We start from the raw sequence: 13,254 nt of genomic DNA on the forward strand, positions 1-13,254 counted from the left end.
CTTCGACGTTCTCTCTATGGTCTCAAACAGGCCCCTCGTGCCTGGTTTGAGCGCTTCGCCTCTGTGGTGACTGCTGCTGGTTTCTCTCCTAGTCTTCATGATCCTGCACTTTTCGTTCACACTTCTCCTCGTGGACGTACTCTTCTTCTTCTCTATGTTGATGATATGATCATTACTGGTGATGATCCTGAGTATATTGCCTTCGTCAAGGCTCGTCTTCGTGATCGGTTTCTTATGACTGATCTTGGTCCTCTTCGCTATTTTCTTGGCATTGAGGTTTCCTCCACTTCGATGGCTTTTCTATCTCTCGGGAAAAGTACATTCAGGATCTTCTTGCTCGTGCTGCTCTTGGGGATGAGCGCACGGTCGATACTCCTATGGAGCTTAATGTTAAGCTTCGTCCTACGATGGTGATCCTCTTCCCGATCCCACCCGTTATCGTCATCTTGTTGGGAGTCTTGTTTATCTTGCTCGTCACTCGTCCTGATATTTCTTATCCTGTTCATATTCTGAGTCAGTTTGTCTCAGCTCCTACCACTGTTCACTATAGTCATCTCCTCCGTGTTCTTCGTTATCTTCGTGGCACGATCACTCGTCGCCTTTTCTTTCCCCGTTCTAGCTCTCTCCAGCTCCAGTGCTATTCGGATGCTACGTGGGCGAGTGATCCTACGGATCGTCGTTCGCTTTACGCTTACTTGTGTGTTTCTTGGTGGTTCGCTTGTTGCTTGGAAGACGAAGAAACAGGTCGCAGTTTCCCGTTCGAGTGTTGAGGCTGAGTTGCGGGCTATGGCTTTGTTGATTGCTGAGGTGACTTGGTTACGGTGGTTGCTTGCAGATTTTGGGGTCTCGTTACGACACCCACTCCACTTTTGTCCGACGAGTACAGGTGCTATCAGTATTGCACGTGATCCGGTCAAGCATGAGCTGACCAAGCATATCGGTGTTGATGCTTTTTACACACGTGCACAGGTACAGGATGATGTTGTTGCGGTTCATTATGTGCCTTCAGATTTGCAGTTGGCAGATTTCTTTACGAAGGCACAGACTCGAGCGCAACATGATTTCTTCCTCTCCAAACTCAGTGTTGTGGATCCACCATGAGTTTGAGGGGGGTGTTAGATGTATATATTTGTCTATTGTAGTTTCTCCATATGTTACGGGGCTTTCTGCATATGTGCACCTGTACATGTACTATATATTGTGGCCTTTGGCCCCCTGGTAATACAACAAGTATATTGCCCTAACATTCATAATAAAACTAAATTGCCGAGAATATTAAGGGAATTAAAGTTACGCTAGGTGCAAGACACGTTTCGTGTTTAACATTGGCAATTTAGACCGTTAGATCGATCTTATTTGAAAGCTCAGATGGTTTCGATCGGTCTCACTAGCTCTTTTTCATGTATGTGGTGATATTCATGAAAAAGTTCCTAATAAATATAAGAAGATGCACCATTATAAATCTTCTCAATCCATGGAATAAATCAGGTATGGTTTTAGGAAATTCAAATACGTTTGTGTAAGTTACATGGAAGAGACTTGAAAATAAAATGGTTACATGTGTCCGTAGTAGCTAAATGGTTCAATTCTGTCCAGCTAAGCTAACCAGTACACTGAATTAAAAAAAAACTAACCATTGCACTTTTATACCTAGAAAAATAGAACTAACCAGCACAACAATACATTTCCAAAGAAGAAGGATACATTTCTACTTTATCAGTTAAAAAAGGAGATGTAAACACTACTAAGTGACGACCTTCTTCGGAGGAGCGGTGTCTGTGTAGCCGATGCCCTTCCTTTTTGTGGGGAAGATCATGAACACGAAGCTGGAGAAAAACGCCATGCCCAGCGGCAGGTTCTTGAGCAGCTCCTCCGTGTTCCTACTGGCATTGGGAAAGAAGCAGTTTCGCAGCCCCACGTCGCTGAGCGCCACGGTGAGGAAAACCATGGCGGTAAAGACGGCGTGAATGTAGTCGAGCAGCCTGACGCGCAGCCTCCGGAACTCAGAGGGATCCCACTGCTGCTTCTCCTCCTCGCTGGAGAAGTTGAAGACGTTGAAGCCGCGCGGCGTGGCGATGCCGTAGTAGAGCTTCTGGTCGGGGCCGACGACGCTGTCGGTGAAGGAGAAGACGAGGGAAAAGGTGGCGAGAACGGCGACTAGGGCCGCGGTCAGCCACCGGTTGGCGGGGGTGTTCTCGCACTTGCCGTGGTTGGTGAAGGAGGGGGCCAGCGCCTGGTACGCCAGAACCGTCCCGGTGGGCAGGAGCTGTGCGAGGTTCGCAGCGCTCGACATGACCTTGTCCGTCGCCGTGGCTTTAGGTCCCGAAGGTGTGGGCGCGGTGGCGAAGTCGCCGGCGTCCTTGGGCGTGGTAGTGGCCGTCCCGGCGCTGGTCAGTGGAGGCATCTGGATGACAATGGGCGAGGGCGACGCAGGAGATGCCAATGCCATTGCGTGGTCGAGTAGGAGTATACTAAGCTGCTTGATTCGTTTGGGAACGCGACGTTGGCCTTTATATAGGCGAATCCTCTGCGACTGATTCCACGTTTCCAGCGTTGGCCGCGCGCGCGTTAATTTTTCTACCGCATGTGGCACACTAGCTGAAGGCTGAAGGCAGTGATGTTGACTGACTTGAACTTTTTTTTAAGTTTGTGGAAAGGCGTAGATCTCTACGTGCATTGAATTGTCTCTCTTGGATTCGATGTATACATGCAACTTGTCCCTAGGCTTTCTCTCGTTAACTTACCAGTGCCGTACAAAATTAAGTTAACTGTTCTGAACGTGCTAAGCAGTCTTCTTCCACGAAGGAACATCACAGCATGCTTGCTTAGTTGTTTAAATGTAGAAACTGTCCTTCACTCCAGTTTTAAATATACACAACACTACACTGAAAATCCTACAGGGCAGAAAGTAGCACTAGTGGCACTCGCCATACCGACAAGACCCCTCTTTCCCCTCTCGCGACCCGCGCCGCCCCCTGCGGCGGCCGGGCGCGCATCTCCGCTCTAGCGCCCAGCTCCCCCTCCCCTCCTCTCCCCTGCCGCCGTCGTTGGCATGCGCCGCCGGGCCTTGCCCATGCGGTGCCGGCGGTGGCGGGCCGGACTTTACCCGCGGCTTGACGGGGGCGAGGGGGCCTCGGGACGGCGGTGGTGGCCTCAGGCGGCGGCGGTCTGGCGCAGCGGTGTGGTTTCTGCGTGTTGGGGTGGTCGGAGATGCGGCGGCGTCGCCGTTGGCGGCGGCACGGCGCGGCCGGGGTGGTGGCGGCGGATCCTGCTTCGCCCAGATCTGGGCCCATCTGGGCTGGGCGGGCTGTAGCTTCCCCTGTCTGGCGGCGGTGCTCTCGGGATATGGTGCGGCTGGGGCGGTGGTGGCAGGGTGGCAGCGGCGCCATGGCCGGATAGCTGCAGCTTGGCGGCGTGGGTGTACTGGGCCAGGTGGGCCTGGTTGACCCGTGCTGCCATGTCCGGTCGGCTCTCGCGATTGCGGTGGAGGTAGTTCCCTCCCGCTTGGCTATGGTGCTGCTTCCCTCGTCCCTGCTATTTTCAGTCACCACATCCTAGGCCCTGCGTCGAGGACCACCGGGGAGACAGCGAGGACGACGTCAAGACCGTGGTGGCGCATGCTTGTGGGCGGATGGTTGGGTGGAGCAATTCGGATGAACGGGGTGGTGGTGTTGGGGGTTGGGATAAATCCATGTTGGCTTTGCCGACACCGTCGCGGTGACGCCCGAGGGCGCCGCCTTGCCTTCCTGGAGGGCGTCGGGTGTACCCCCTCGCCCAATCCCCTCTGTGTAACGGGGGAAACCCTAGGATTAGTCCGGACAGCAACGGGGTCATCATCGTTCTCCTTGTTGAAGGTGTTGTTTGGTACGCGGTGGTTCGGAGCGCTAGGAGCGTGGTAGGACTTTTCCGGGAGGCGCAGCGGTGGCGGGTCGTCCTCATTCTTTTCGTTCTGCCGGTGTTGGCATTCTTTTTCTTTTTCTTTTTTCTCTGTTGGTTCCTTTGGGCTTGGTTGTGCTGCGGCCCCAGCATGCTTGTTGTATCGTGGTTGTTATATTAATATAGCGGGACGAAAGCCTATTTCGAGGAAAGTAGCACTAGTAGAAAAACGGGCCTTTAGTCCTATTTGGTAAGGGTCTTTAGTGTCGGTTTGCAACCGGGCTATGGAATCGGGACTAAAGCCCGCCTCTCTCTTTAGTCTCGGTTCCGTTACAAACCTATACTAAAAGCTCTCCACATAGGTTACGGGCGCGCGTCAGGGCAGCGGACCTTTAGTCCCGATTTGTAGCACCAATCAAGACTAAAGGCCATAACGTCTATTTTTTTAAGTTCAATTTTTTTCAAAATGTTTTTCCACTTCCTCTTATCTTTTTTTTTTCAAAATTTCTAGTATTTGAGTTATTTGACCAGTTTAGTCTCTAACTAGACTTAATCTCTATTCAAATTACTTATTTGTGGTCAAACTTCCTGATTGGTCACTCATCCTCAAACTGCTCCAGCACTAGCATACTTAACTTGTCAGTTCCTTCTGTCCCGCTTCCAAGTGCTTTGTGTGCACGTTAGTGATATTAGTATCTATATATCCTATTAACTTGTTGGTCACGATGTCACACTTCGTTATTATTTGGATTCCATTTTTTTATTAAACAAAAGTAATGATGTAATAATAATCTTGAATAAGTAAATAACAATAAAACATATTTTTAATATTTTTTTTGCAAAACCTAAAATATGAATTTTTTTTCATATTTCTCTTTGGCAGTTTGAGAATCTAAAAATTTGCTAACCAGGCATACCCAGGTGAAATCGGATATAAATTCTTGCGTAGATAAATTTTCATATATTAAACATTTTTTTAAAGTTTCTATGCAAAAGATATTGCCATTTTATCTAAAAGTACATTTTTTTGCAAAATAAGTCAAAATTCATGTTTGTTATTTTTCATAATAACTAGGCAAAATAAGGATTTTAAATTTTAAATGTTCTATCATTTTATTTTATATTTTACAAAGCTAAAAAAGGCGATCCACCCGGGGGTGGTGGTGGTGTGTGGAGCCAAAAAAAAAACGCAGAAAACTTTTAGTCCGAGTTTAGATCCGGGACTAATGTGAGCATTAGTCTCGGTTCCAAATGGCTAGGACGCCGCACGGTTTTAATCCCGATTCAAACGGTACCTTTAGTCCCGATTGGGGACACCAACCGGACTAAAGAGGTTGCGGCAGTCCCGATCTGAAAGCCCCGTTTTCTACTAGTCTAGCACTTTCTCCCTCCACAAATGGGTGACTCAACTTAAAGATTTAGATATATCTAGATACATTTTAATTATAAATACGAAGGTATCTAGAAAAAATTAAGTCACTTATTTTTCGGAGTACTTGGAAACGGCTAAAGCATGAACTAAACCATTTTAGCTAGCTCCATTAGTAAGTGCATATAAAAGAATAGCTCGAGGAGAGAGATGTGATAGAGCAAAACTAATCTAGGTTTCATCCCCTCCCGGTGAAGCAGGCAGTCGATCTGCTCTGTTCCAGTGGCCTTGGGGTCATGGAAGCGTGGCAGATCATGCCACCTCGCCAGCGAGAGACTCTCGTTACTTATTGTTTAGATTGTTTTTCAGTGTCTTTTTCGAGATGGTGAGGCGGCGGCTACATCCTGAAGGCAGAATACAGTCCTTCTCGTCCTATCCTTACTCCGGTAGTACGCCTAGTGCCGGTGAAGGGCGTGTGGGTGTGTGGAGTTGCGTGTCCGGCAAATCTCCTAGGATCTAGTCCCTCAACATGTCAGTCAATGTGGTTATAAGTTTGGCTCTTTCTAGCTACGGCTTTCATCATCGTTGATGCTTGTTACTCAGTCGCGTTGGTCCTCTCAGGTCTTAGCACGACAACCCTTCGTTCGTCTACTAGAACAAGCACTACTTCGACTAGCTTTTGACTCCGGTGATTGAGGGGCGAGGATGTAGGCGCAACTTCGGCTTGCTCCAGTGCCGGTGGTCATCGTTAGGTGGTCCAAAGACTTATTTATGATGTTTCTTTTATTACATCTTGTATTCTATATACTATTGTTTATGACATGCGCTACCAGAATATGTTAGATTTTGAAATAATTTCCGAGAGGGTTTATTTTGTGCTGAACTTTGCCTAAGAGGTCATTTTGTCGTTTTCGACGTCACCCCAAGGTTGAAATTTAGCGAAGAATACTAGCCTTTGTACTGGAAATTCAGTTTTGGTCTTGAGTGAATATGCTCCCTTTGTCTAAAGAAAGAGAAAATGTTAAAAATTAAGGAAAAAAGGTATGTATATCTCCACATTGTGTGTGCGCACGTAATTTGTTCCATGTGTAAAAAAAAAGTGGCAGACAAATTGCCTTATTTAAGAACCAAAATTTGTCTTTTTGCAGAGGCTACACAAAAATTTGAGTTTTCATTGAATAACTTTGTTAGCTCGTAGGATGTGGAGATATACATACAATATTTTTTTTGGGGTTTTTTTACATTTCCAAATATATATAAAACACATTTCAAACAAAGGGACCATATGCACCCGGGAGCCTAAACACCGCACTCCCTTTATACTCTATATATATTTTCTAAACCGAAGTATTTTAAAACCAAAGTATTTAATCGCATATAGTTAACAAATACTAACTCCATTCCTAGATATAAGGTGTATAGTTTTTTGAGAAAAGTCTCTAAATATAAGGTATATTGCGTTGGACAATCTGTGTGGATATTTTTTTAGGGATTTCCTTGTAGTTCCTTATGTTTTGAAAACTCCTCATTTTATCATGTCAATTTTCCAAGATAAATCCAACCAAAACCTTTTGTAGTTTCTTTTATGTGTGTTTCTTAATTTTCGTGCCAAAAACTATACACCCTATATCTAGGAACTGAATGAGTAGCTAATTTAAAAGAGGGTCAGACCTATTTCTCTAGTATTTTAAAAAACTCTTTTGAAGAATGTTTTAGTTTTAAAACCATAGCATTTAGTACATGCAAACACCATGAGGTATAATTCAATATTTTCAGAAACTAAAGTATTCTCCAAATACTTTAAAATTAGTTTGACACCAAACTGGCCCCTAGTCATACTCATATCTGCCTCACCCGGGAAGCTTAGATCACTAAACCTATGCATTTAGAATACTCATATATACGTACAACAAATCTTAGTCAACTAGCTATAAGAATTGAAATAATATATTCTTGCCTAGCTGAAGAAGAGAGAAAGTAAGTGGACTCTAATAGAAAAGCCAACTCTAGCACGTGCTTCTAGGCAGTTTACGAGAGCACAAGGTGAGCCATGTATTGATAAAATAATACATTCTTATAGCCAACTACTACCTAAATCTCAAAGCTTAAGGCTTATATTTTCTTATAAAAAGTTAAACTATGTCATGCTTGACTAAATTTTTACCAAAAATCATTAACATGCACAATACAAAATTAATATCATCAAATAGATAATAAAATATTTTTTCATATGGTCTACAAAATATCATATTTGTTGAAAGGTACTTCTAAAAGTTTGGTCAAACTTTACTTGGTTTGACTTTAAAAATGTCTTAAGCTTTAGGATGAAGTTAATATTGTACATGTTGGCTATAGATGATATGACATCTGCTTATAGCCATCAGTTGGCTATACTATTAAACTTGCTCTTACATGTAATGCCAACTAATCATTTTGTTAACATTTCATATAATTAACTAAGGAAAGATATGGTTATGGTTACCATTTCATCATACATCCCAAGCAAAAATAACTCTACAAAACAATAAATATTGCTTTTTATGTTACCACGTCTATGGTACTCACACTATAAAGGTAATAACATAGATTATTAACAGTACTTACTTTCTATGTTACTTCTCACTATGAGGCTCCGTCCCTGGTGCATCGGGTTTGCAACCATGTATGTCAGGGGAATCAAATCAGATTCGGGGAAAGGAGAAGGTATATAATGAACTGTACTGTAATTCATTTTAGCTTGGCCCTCGGCGCATGGAGTAGTGGTCATTAAGTGTTTCCATTTGATTGGCTTAGTTAAGAGCCAGTATATCCAAGTTAACACTAGAAAGTTTGAACGTAGTCATTTTGAGCCAAACACCAGAATCAAACCATGCAGGCAAAAAGATACATTGCTCATGTTCACAGAGAAAACTGAAGTTAGTTAAGGGGGCCAGTATAGTTTCAGGATCAAATGACTAATGCGCTCCAGCTCTATCCATCGTATAACCAAGATGATGACGAATTTGGAACCTTCCAGTGCTCCAAAAGTCTGAGTCTGAGGATAAACTTAGTTGTCCTGGTTTTTTAAGAGGTTAATATATTGATCAACGATTAATGTTCAGATTACAATCAGTTCTGATCACATCCACCACGCAGGACGGAACTGATCCTAGCAAAACATTCCCAGTACAACCACTTCGCGCAAACTTACTAGTTCACGTTCCACACAGTAATTACCCAATCTCTTGACCTCGCAAACCTTCAAATCAAGCCTATTACAGAGCAAGTTTTTTTTTTCTCTTTCAGAACTCCGTATATAGCTGACATAGTGCGCGCTGAATCATTTGTTTGCAGTCGCACTCCATTTGCACTGGCTTGTCCGATAGAGCCAGAATTGGTTTGACGCCATGCAAGCTAGCGGGAGCTTTTGCCGTCGTCTTACTCTCCGGCCAAATGGAAATCCTTTTCCTGATGCCTCTTATCCTCATAGTCACATACTTGAATAAAGATGTATATACCATGAAACCTTATTTCTGCGCCGAATATCATTTACCTTATGCTCATTTTCAACACTTTATATAACCAAAAGAAGAGAAAACTAGGAGATGAAGTATCCTAACAAGAAGGTGTGATATTAATGATGATGTAATACTAGTAGATGGAGTAGCTAGGCCCTTCAATATTGCTTATGCATCAGAGTGTGTTCTTTTCAGCTGTTCCGTTCGCATAGGTACAAATAAAAAGGAAAAAATCTTTTAACAATTACTTTTACAGTCACATAACAATGGATCATCCGACAGACCGTGTCGAGCTTGTCGGGAGAGTTTTGCAGTTTGAAATATTTTATAAGAGATTCTCCTGCACTTTTCAGCTCATCTGGCACCGGTAGATAGATTACATAGGAGGGTGACCCTATATGGGTGTACCCATCTTCAAGAGCTTTACCCCCCATACCTTCAAATCCATTGCAGCACAAGCATTTTTTTTTTGGTTAATTTATAGCCACCGTTACTCTTTGGAATTGCTTTGGATTTCATATTACAATGGAAAAATGCCACATGCCATGAATCCTTGTGGTTCCTTTTGGTGGAGGGATATTTTAAAACTGGTTCCAATCTACAGAGGAATTACTACTATCAAGGTTTCTGATGGCAGCACTACACTTTTTTGGAAGGACAAATGGCTTGATTTTATTCTTTCTGAAGAGTATCCAAGAGCATTTTCCTTTTATTCATCTGAGGATATCTCAGCACAAGAGTTCCTTTCAGCTACCCGGTTGGCCGACAATTTCTATCTTCCTCTCTCTCCTGAAGCTCTTGAGGAAGTAAATGAAATCCAGATACAAACTTCACACATTGCACTCTCAGCCAATACTCATGACAAATGTACATATCAATGGAGCACTGACAAATATTCATCTGCTTTATTCCATAAATTCCGCTTCAGAGATATTCAACCTCATGCCTCTTTCTCATGGTTATGGAAATCAAAATGTGTTCCAAAGATGAAGTTCTTTTGTTGGCTCATTCTTATAGACATACTTAACACAAGAAATATGCTGAGAAGAAGACACTATAATCTGGATTCGGGATACAATTGTCTGATGTGCACCACACCACCAGAAGAAATAATTGAACATATGCTATTCCCATGTCCCTTCAGCCAAGCTTGCTGGGCAACTTTAAACATCTCATGGCAACAACATGGTAATCGTTTACAGATTATTGAGCAGGCTAAATCTCAGTGGACAAGGCCAATGTTCATGGAAATATTCACAATTGGAGCCTGGAGTATATGGAAAGAAAGAAATAGCCGACATTTTGACAATAAAGTTCCTGACGTGGATTCTTGGAAAAGGAGATTCATCACAGACCTCTCTCTTTTGGTTCATAGGACTAAACAGGATTTACACCCTTTCATCACTTCTGTAATAAGTAGTATTTAAATCTTCTTTTGCTTTCTACCCCAGTGGTCCTCCACCATGTAAAAATGTAATATCTTGGACGCTGCCCTGAGAGGGTGTTGATAATATACAAAACAGTAGGAGCCTTTCCTACTGTTAAAGCTTTCAAAAACATGCAGCTTAGACGAGTTGTCACGTGTTTCACGTTGACATGAGAATATGTTGCATTATTCTTTTCCCAAGGACTGAACAAGTTGCGATTTATTTATGCCAGGCATGTTACTCTGCTAGCTAGCTCACAGATATTTAAGCTCCAACTACTAAATCTGATACCCCCTCTGGTCCATATTACTTATCGCTAATATGAATACTAATGAGAATTTATATGGATCAGAGGGAGTACATTAGACTAGTCACAATGCATAGTATCATATAGAAGTATCATGCGTATGATACTACTATATGTTACTATCTCCACAATGCATGGTATCATATACTAGTATCATAGTCTTCATATATTAATTGTTTTGTAGAATCTCAATGCAAATATGTGTACAAGATTTACTTGACATTATTTTTTCTAGTAGTATGTGCTATGATACAGTATCTACCTATGATACTAGTACACTCTCTTTCATCCTTAATTGCACTGCCACATCAGCATTTTGCATGCATGGAATGCATGATACTACCTATGATACTCCCATTGTGGGTAGTCTTATAGTTGTTGTTGCTTGACTGAAACCCAGTTTTACCGTTGGGAGAAGCAATGAAATGTGTTTTCACTTTTAGGGTTTACAGTAGTACCGGCCAAGGTTTTGGCTCCCGAATTAAAAAAAATCCCGAGGGGGCTCGGGATTCCCGGTTACCGCGGTAACCGAGAAATCCCGACCGGTTACCAAACGAATTTAAAAATCAAATTTTGAATTCAAATTTCTTCTGCTACTGTTAAATTGCATTTAAGCTGTTCTATAGCACGCATAACTGTTAGCTCAATGGTAGTGACTTAGTTCTGTACTGCAGCGCATGGAAGGCGCGAGTTCGAACCTCTCGGGCACTTTTTTTTGACATTATTACAACAGAATTTGAATAAAGTTCAGAAAAACATAATTTAACCCATTTGCGGGAATGGGAGTCGAGCCTGCGACGTCTCGGATAGATAAACTCGGTTACCGGCCGGTAACCAGATTTACCGACCGGTAACCAAATCCCTGGTACCGGCCCTTAGCATATAGTATCCCTCAACTATGCGATAATAACTAGCACCGGTTCTGCTAATGGAAGTGACCCCGGATGAAGTAAAAGCAGAATTGAATCGAAGAGAATCTATGTGAAATGAGCAACTAGAGAAGGTGTCAAGAATTTTCAGTTCTTGGACAAAGTAACAGAAAACAGCCATAGAGCAAATTAATAAATCTAGGTGGAGCGGCTGATGTGGACGTGGATGGCAGGTGCAAGAACAGTGTCACCGTCCGAAAAAAATGTGAATAAATATATCTAAACGGGAGTCACATTCGCAAGTTGGCACAACGCTTTCAATCAATCTCGATGACATACTTAATTGCAGGGTAATTATATACATCAACATTCAACCACACATATGAAGCTTGTTATTTTCAGTAGATCCATTTGTGTTGGTTTAAGATAAAAATAAGAAGCATATAAGAAATAGTTTTACAGACTCACAGATCATTGGATCATCCCATATCAGGTTTGCCCGGAGAGTTCAGTCTAAAGTATTTTCTAAGAGATTCTCCTGCACTTTCCATCTCATCTGGCACTGGCAGATTACACAGAAACGTGACCCTCGTTTCGGCGATTTGATGTCCTCCACCCGTGTAGATGTATCCATCTTCGATGGCTTTACCTCCCAAACCTTGAAATCCATTATAGCGCAAGCATTTTTTGGTTAATTTCTAGGCTCCTTCCCTCTTTGAAATTTTGCTGAGCTTTAACAATTCCCACAATGTTAATGAATTTAGAGTAGTTATCACGTGTTTCATGTTGACATGAGAATTCCTTGCATTATTCCTCTCCTAAGCACAGACCACGTTGCAACTTATTTATGCCAGACATAAAATAGCTTCGATTTGCATTATCCGGAGGTATGCTACTCTGTTACAGGGCCGGCCCTAAGCACACATATATTTTGCGAGGCACGTTGCTCTGCTTCAGGGCCCGGCTCTAAGCTCACAGATATCTAAGCTCCAACTAGTGATATATTATTAGTGTTCCTTCACATAACCCAAACCCTGTTTTACCATTGTTTTAGAGAACAGTGATGCATTATCTGTAACATATTTCAATTCATATCATTAGGCCGTGCCTATGTGATAATCACTAGCATCGGTTCCACAAATACACGTGCATCTTCATGCAGTAATCATCAGGTTAAAAGCACAACTGAATCGAATCGAATATACGCGAAATGGCCGTACTCAGATATTAGAAGTTAACAATTTTCAGTTCTTCGAAGTAGGTTACAGATAACCATCATGTCGGTCTACAGAGAACAGCAAGAGAACAATTAACCTACCAGCGCCTACACACTGCCATGCAACACCTTGAATGGCTACGGACCAGGGGCCAGCCACACGGAAATATAAACACAAACACCAACGGCGCCTCGAGAAAGTTGCAAGTCCAAGTTAGGCAGCTACAAGATGAAACTCAGCCACATGACAACAGGGCGGAAATCCTTTTTCTGATGCCTCCTATCCTTATGCTGGCATAACTGAAGAAAGAAGAATATACCATGAAACTTGATTTTCGCACCTCATATCTTTTCCCTTATGCTCCTTTCTACAGTTTATATAACCAAGAAGGAGGAGATGGGGTATATATCATATTCTAACAACTACACGTGATATTTATGATAACCATACATAGTAGCTAGGCCCTTGAATAGTACATGAGAGAGTTAGCATACTCCGTAGTACCGTTGTTCCAAAACAGACGTATTGGAAAGAGCTTTCCAAGACATCATAAAAAAATGGTGAATAAATATATCAAAAATGAGTCACATTATGACATACTTTGTATACATCAACATTCAACCACACATACGAAGCTTGTTCCTTTCAGTAGAATCCATGTGTAGATATAAGATAAATATAAGGAGCATATA

General features: G+C 42.6%; 1 protein-coding gene across 1 annotated transcript; it reads right to left on the reverse strand.

The window, feature by feature from the left end:
• Positions 1-1,744: 1,744 nt before the first annotated feature.
• On the reverse strand, positions 1,745-2,449 carry LOC124697119 (protein DMP10-like). The gene has a single exon (XM_047229755.1). The coding sequence runs from the start codon at positions 2,447-2,449 to the stop codon at positions 1,745-1,747; it is 705 nt and encodes a 234-aa protein (XP_047085711.1).
• Between the last annotated feature and the right edge of the window lie 10,805 nt (positions 2,450-13,254).

This window comes from Lolium rigidum, chromosome 3 (assembly GCF_022539505.1).
Source record: "Lolium rigidum isolate FL_2022 chromosome 3, APGP_CSIRO_Lrig_0.1, whole genome shotgun sequence".
Taxonomy (NCBI): domain Eukaryota; kingdom Viridiplantae; phylum Streptophyta; class Magnoliopsida; order Poales; family Poaceae; genus Lolium; species Lolium rigidum.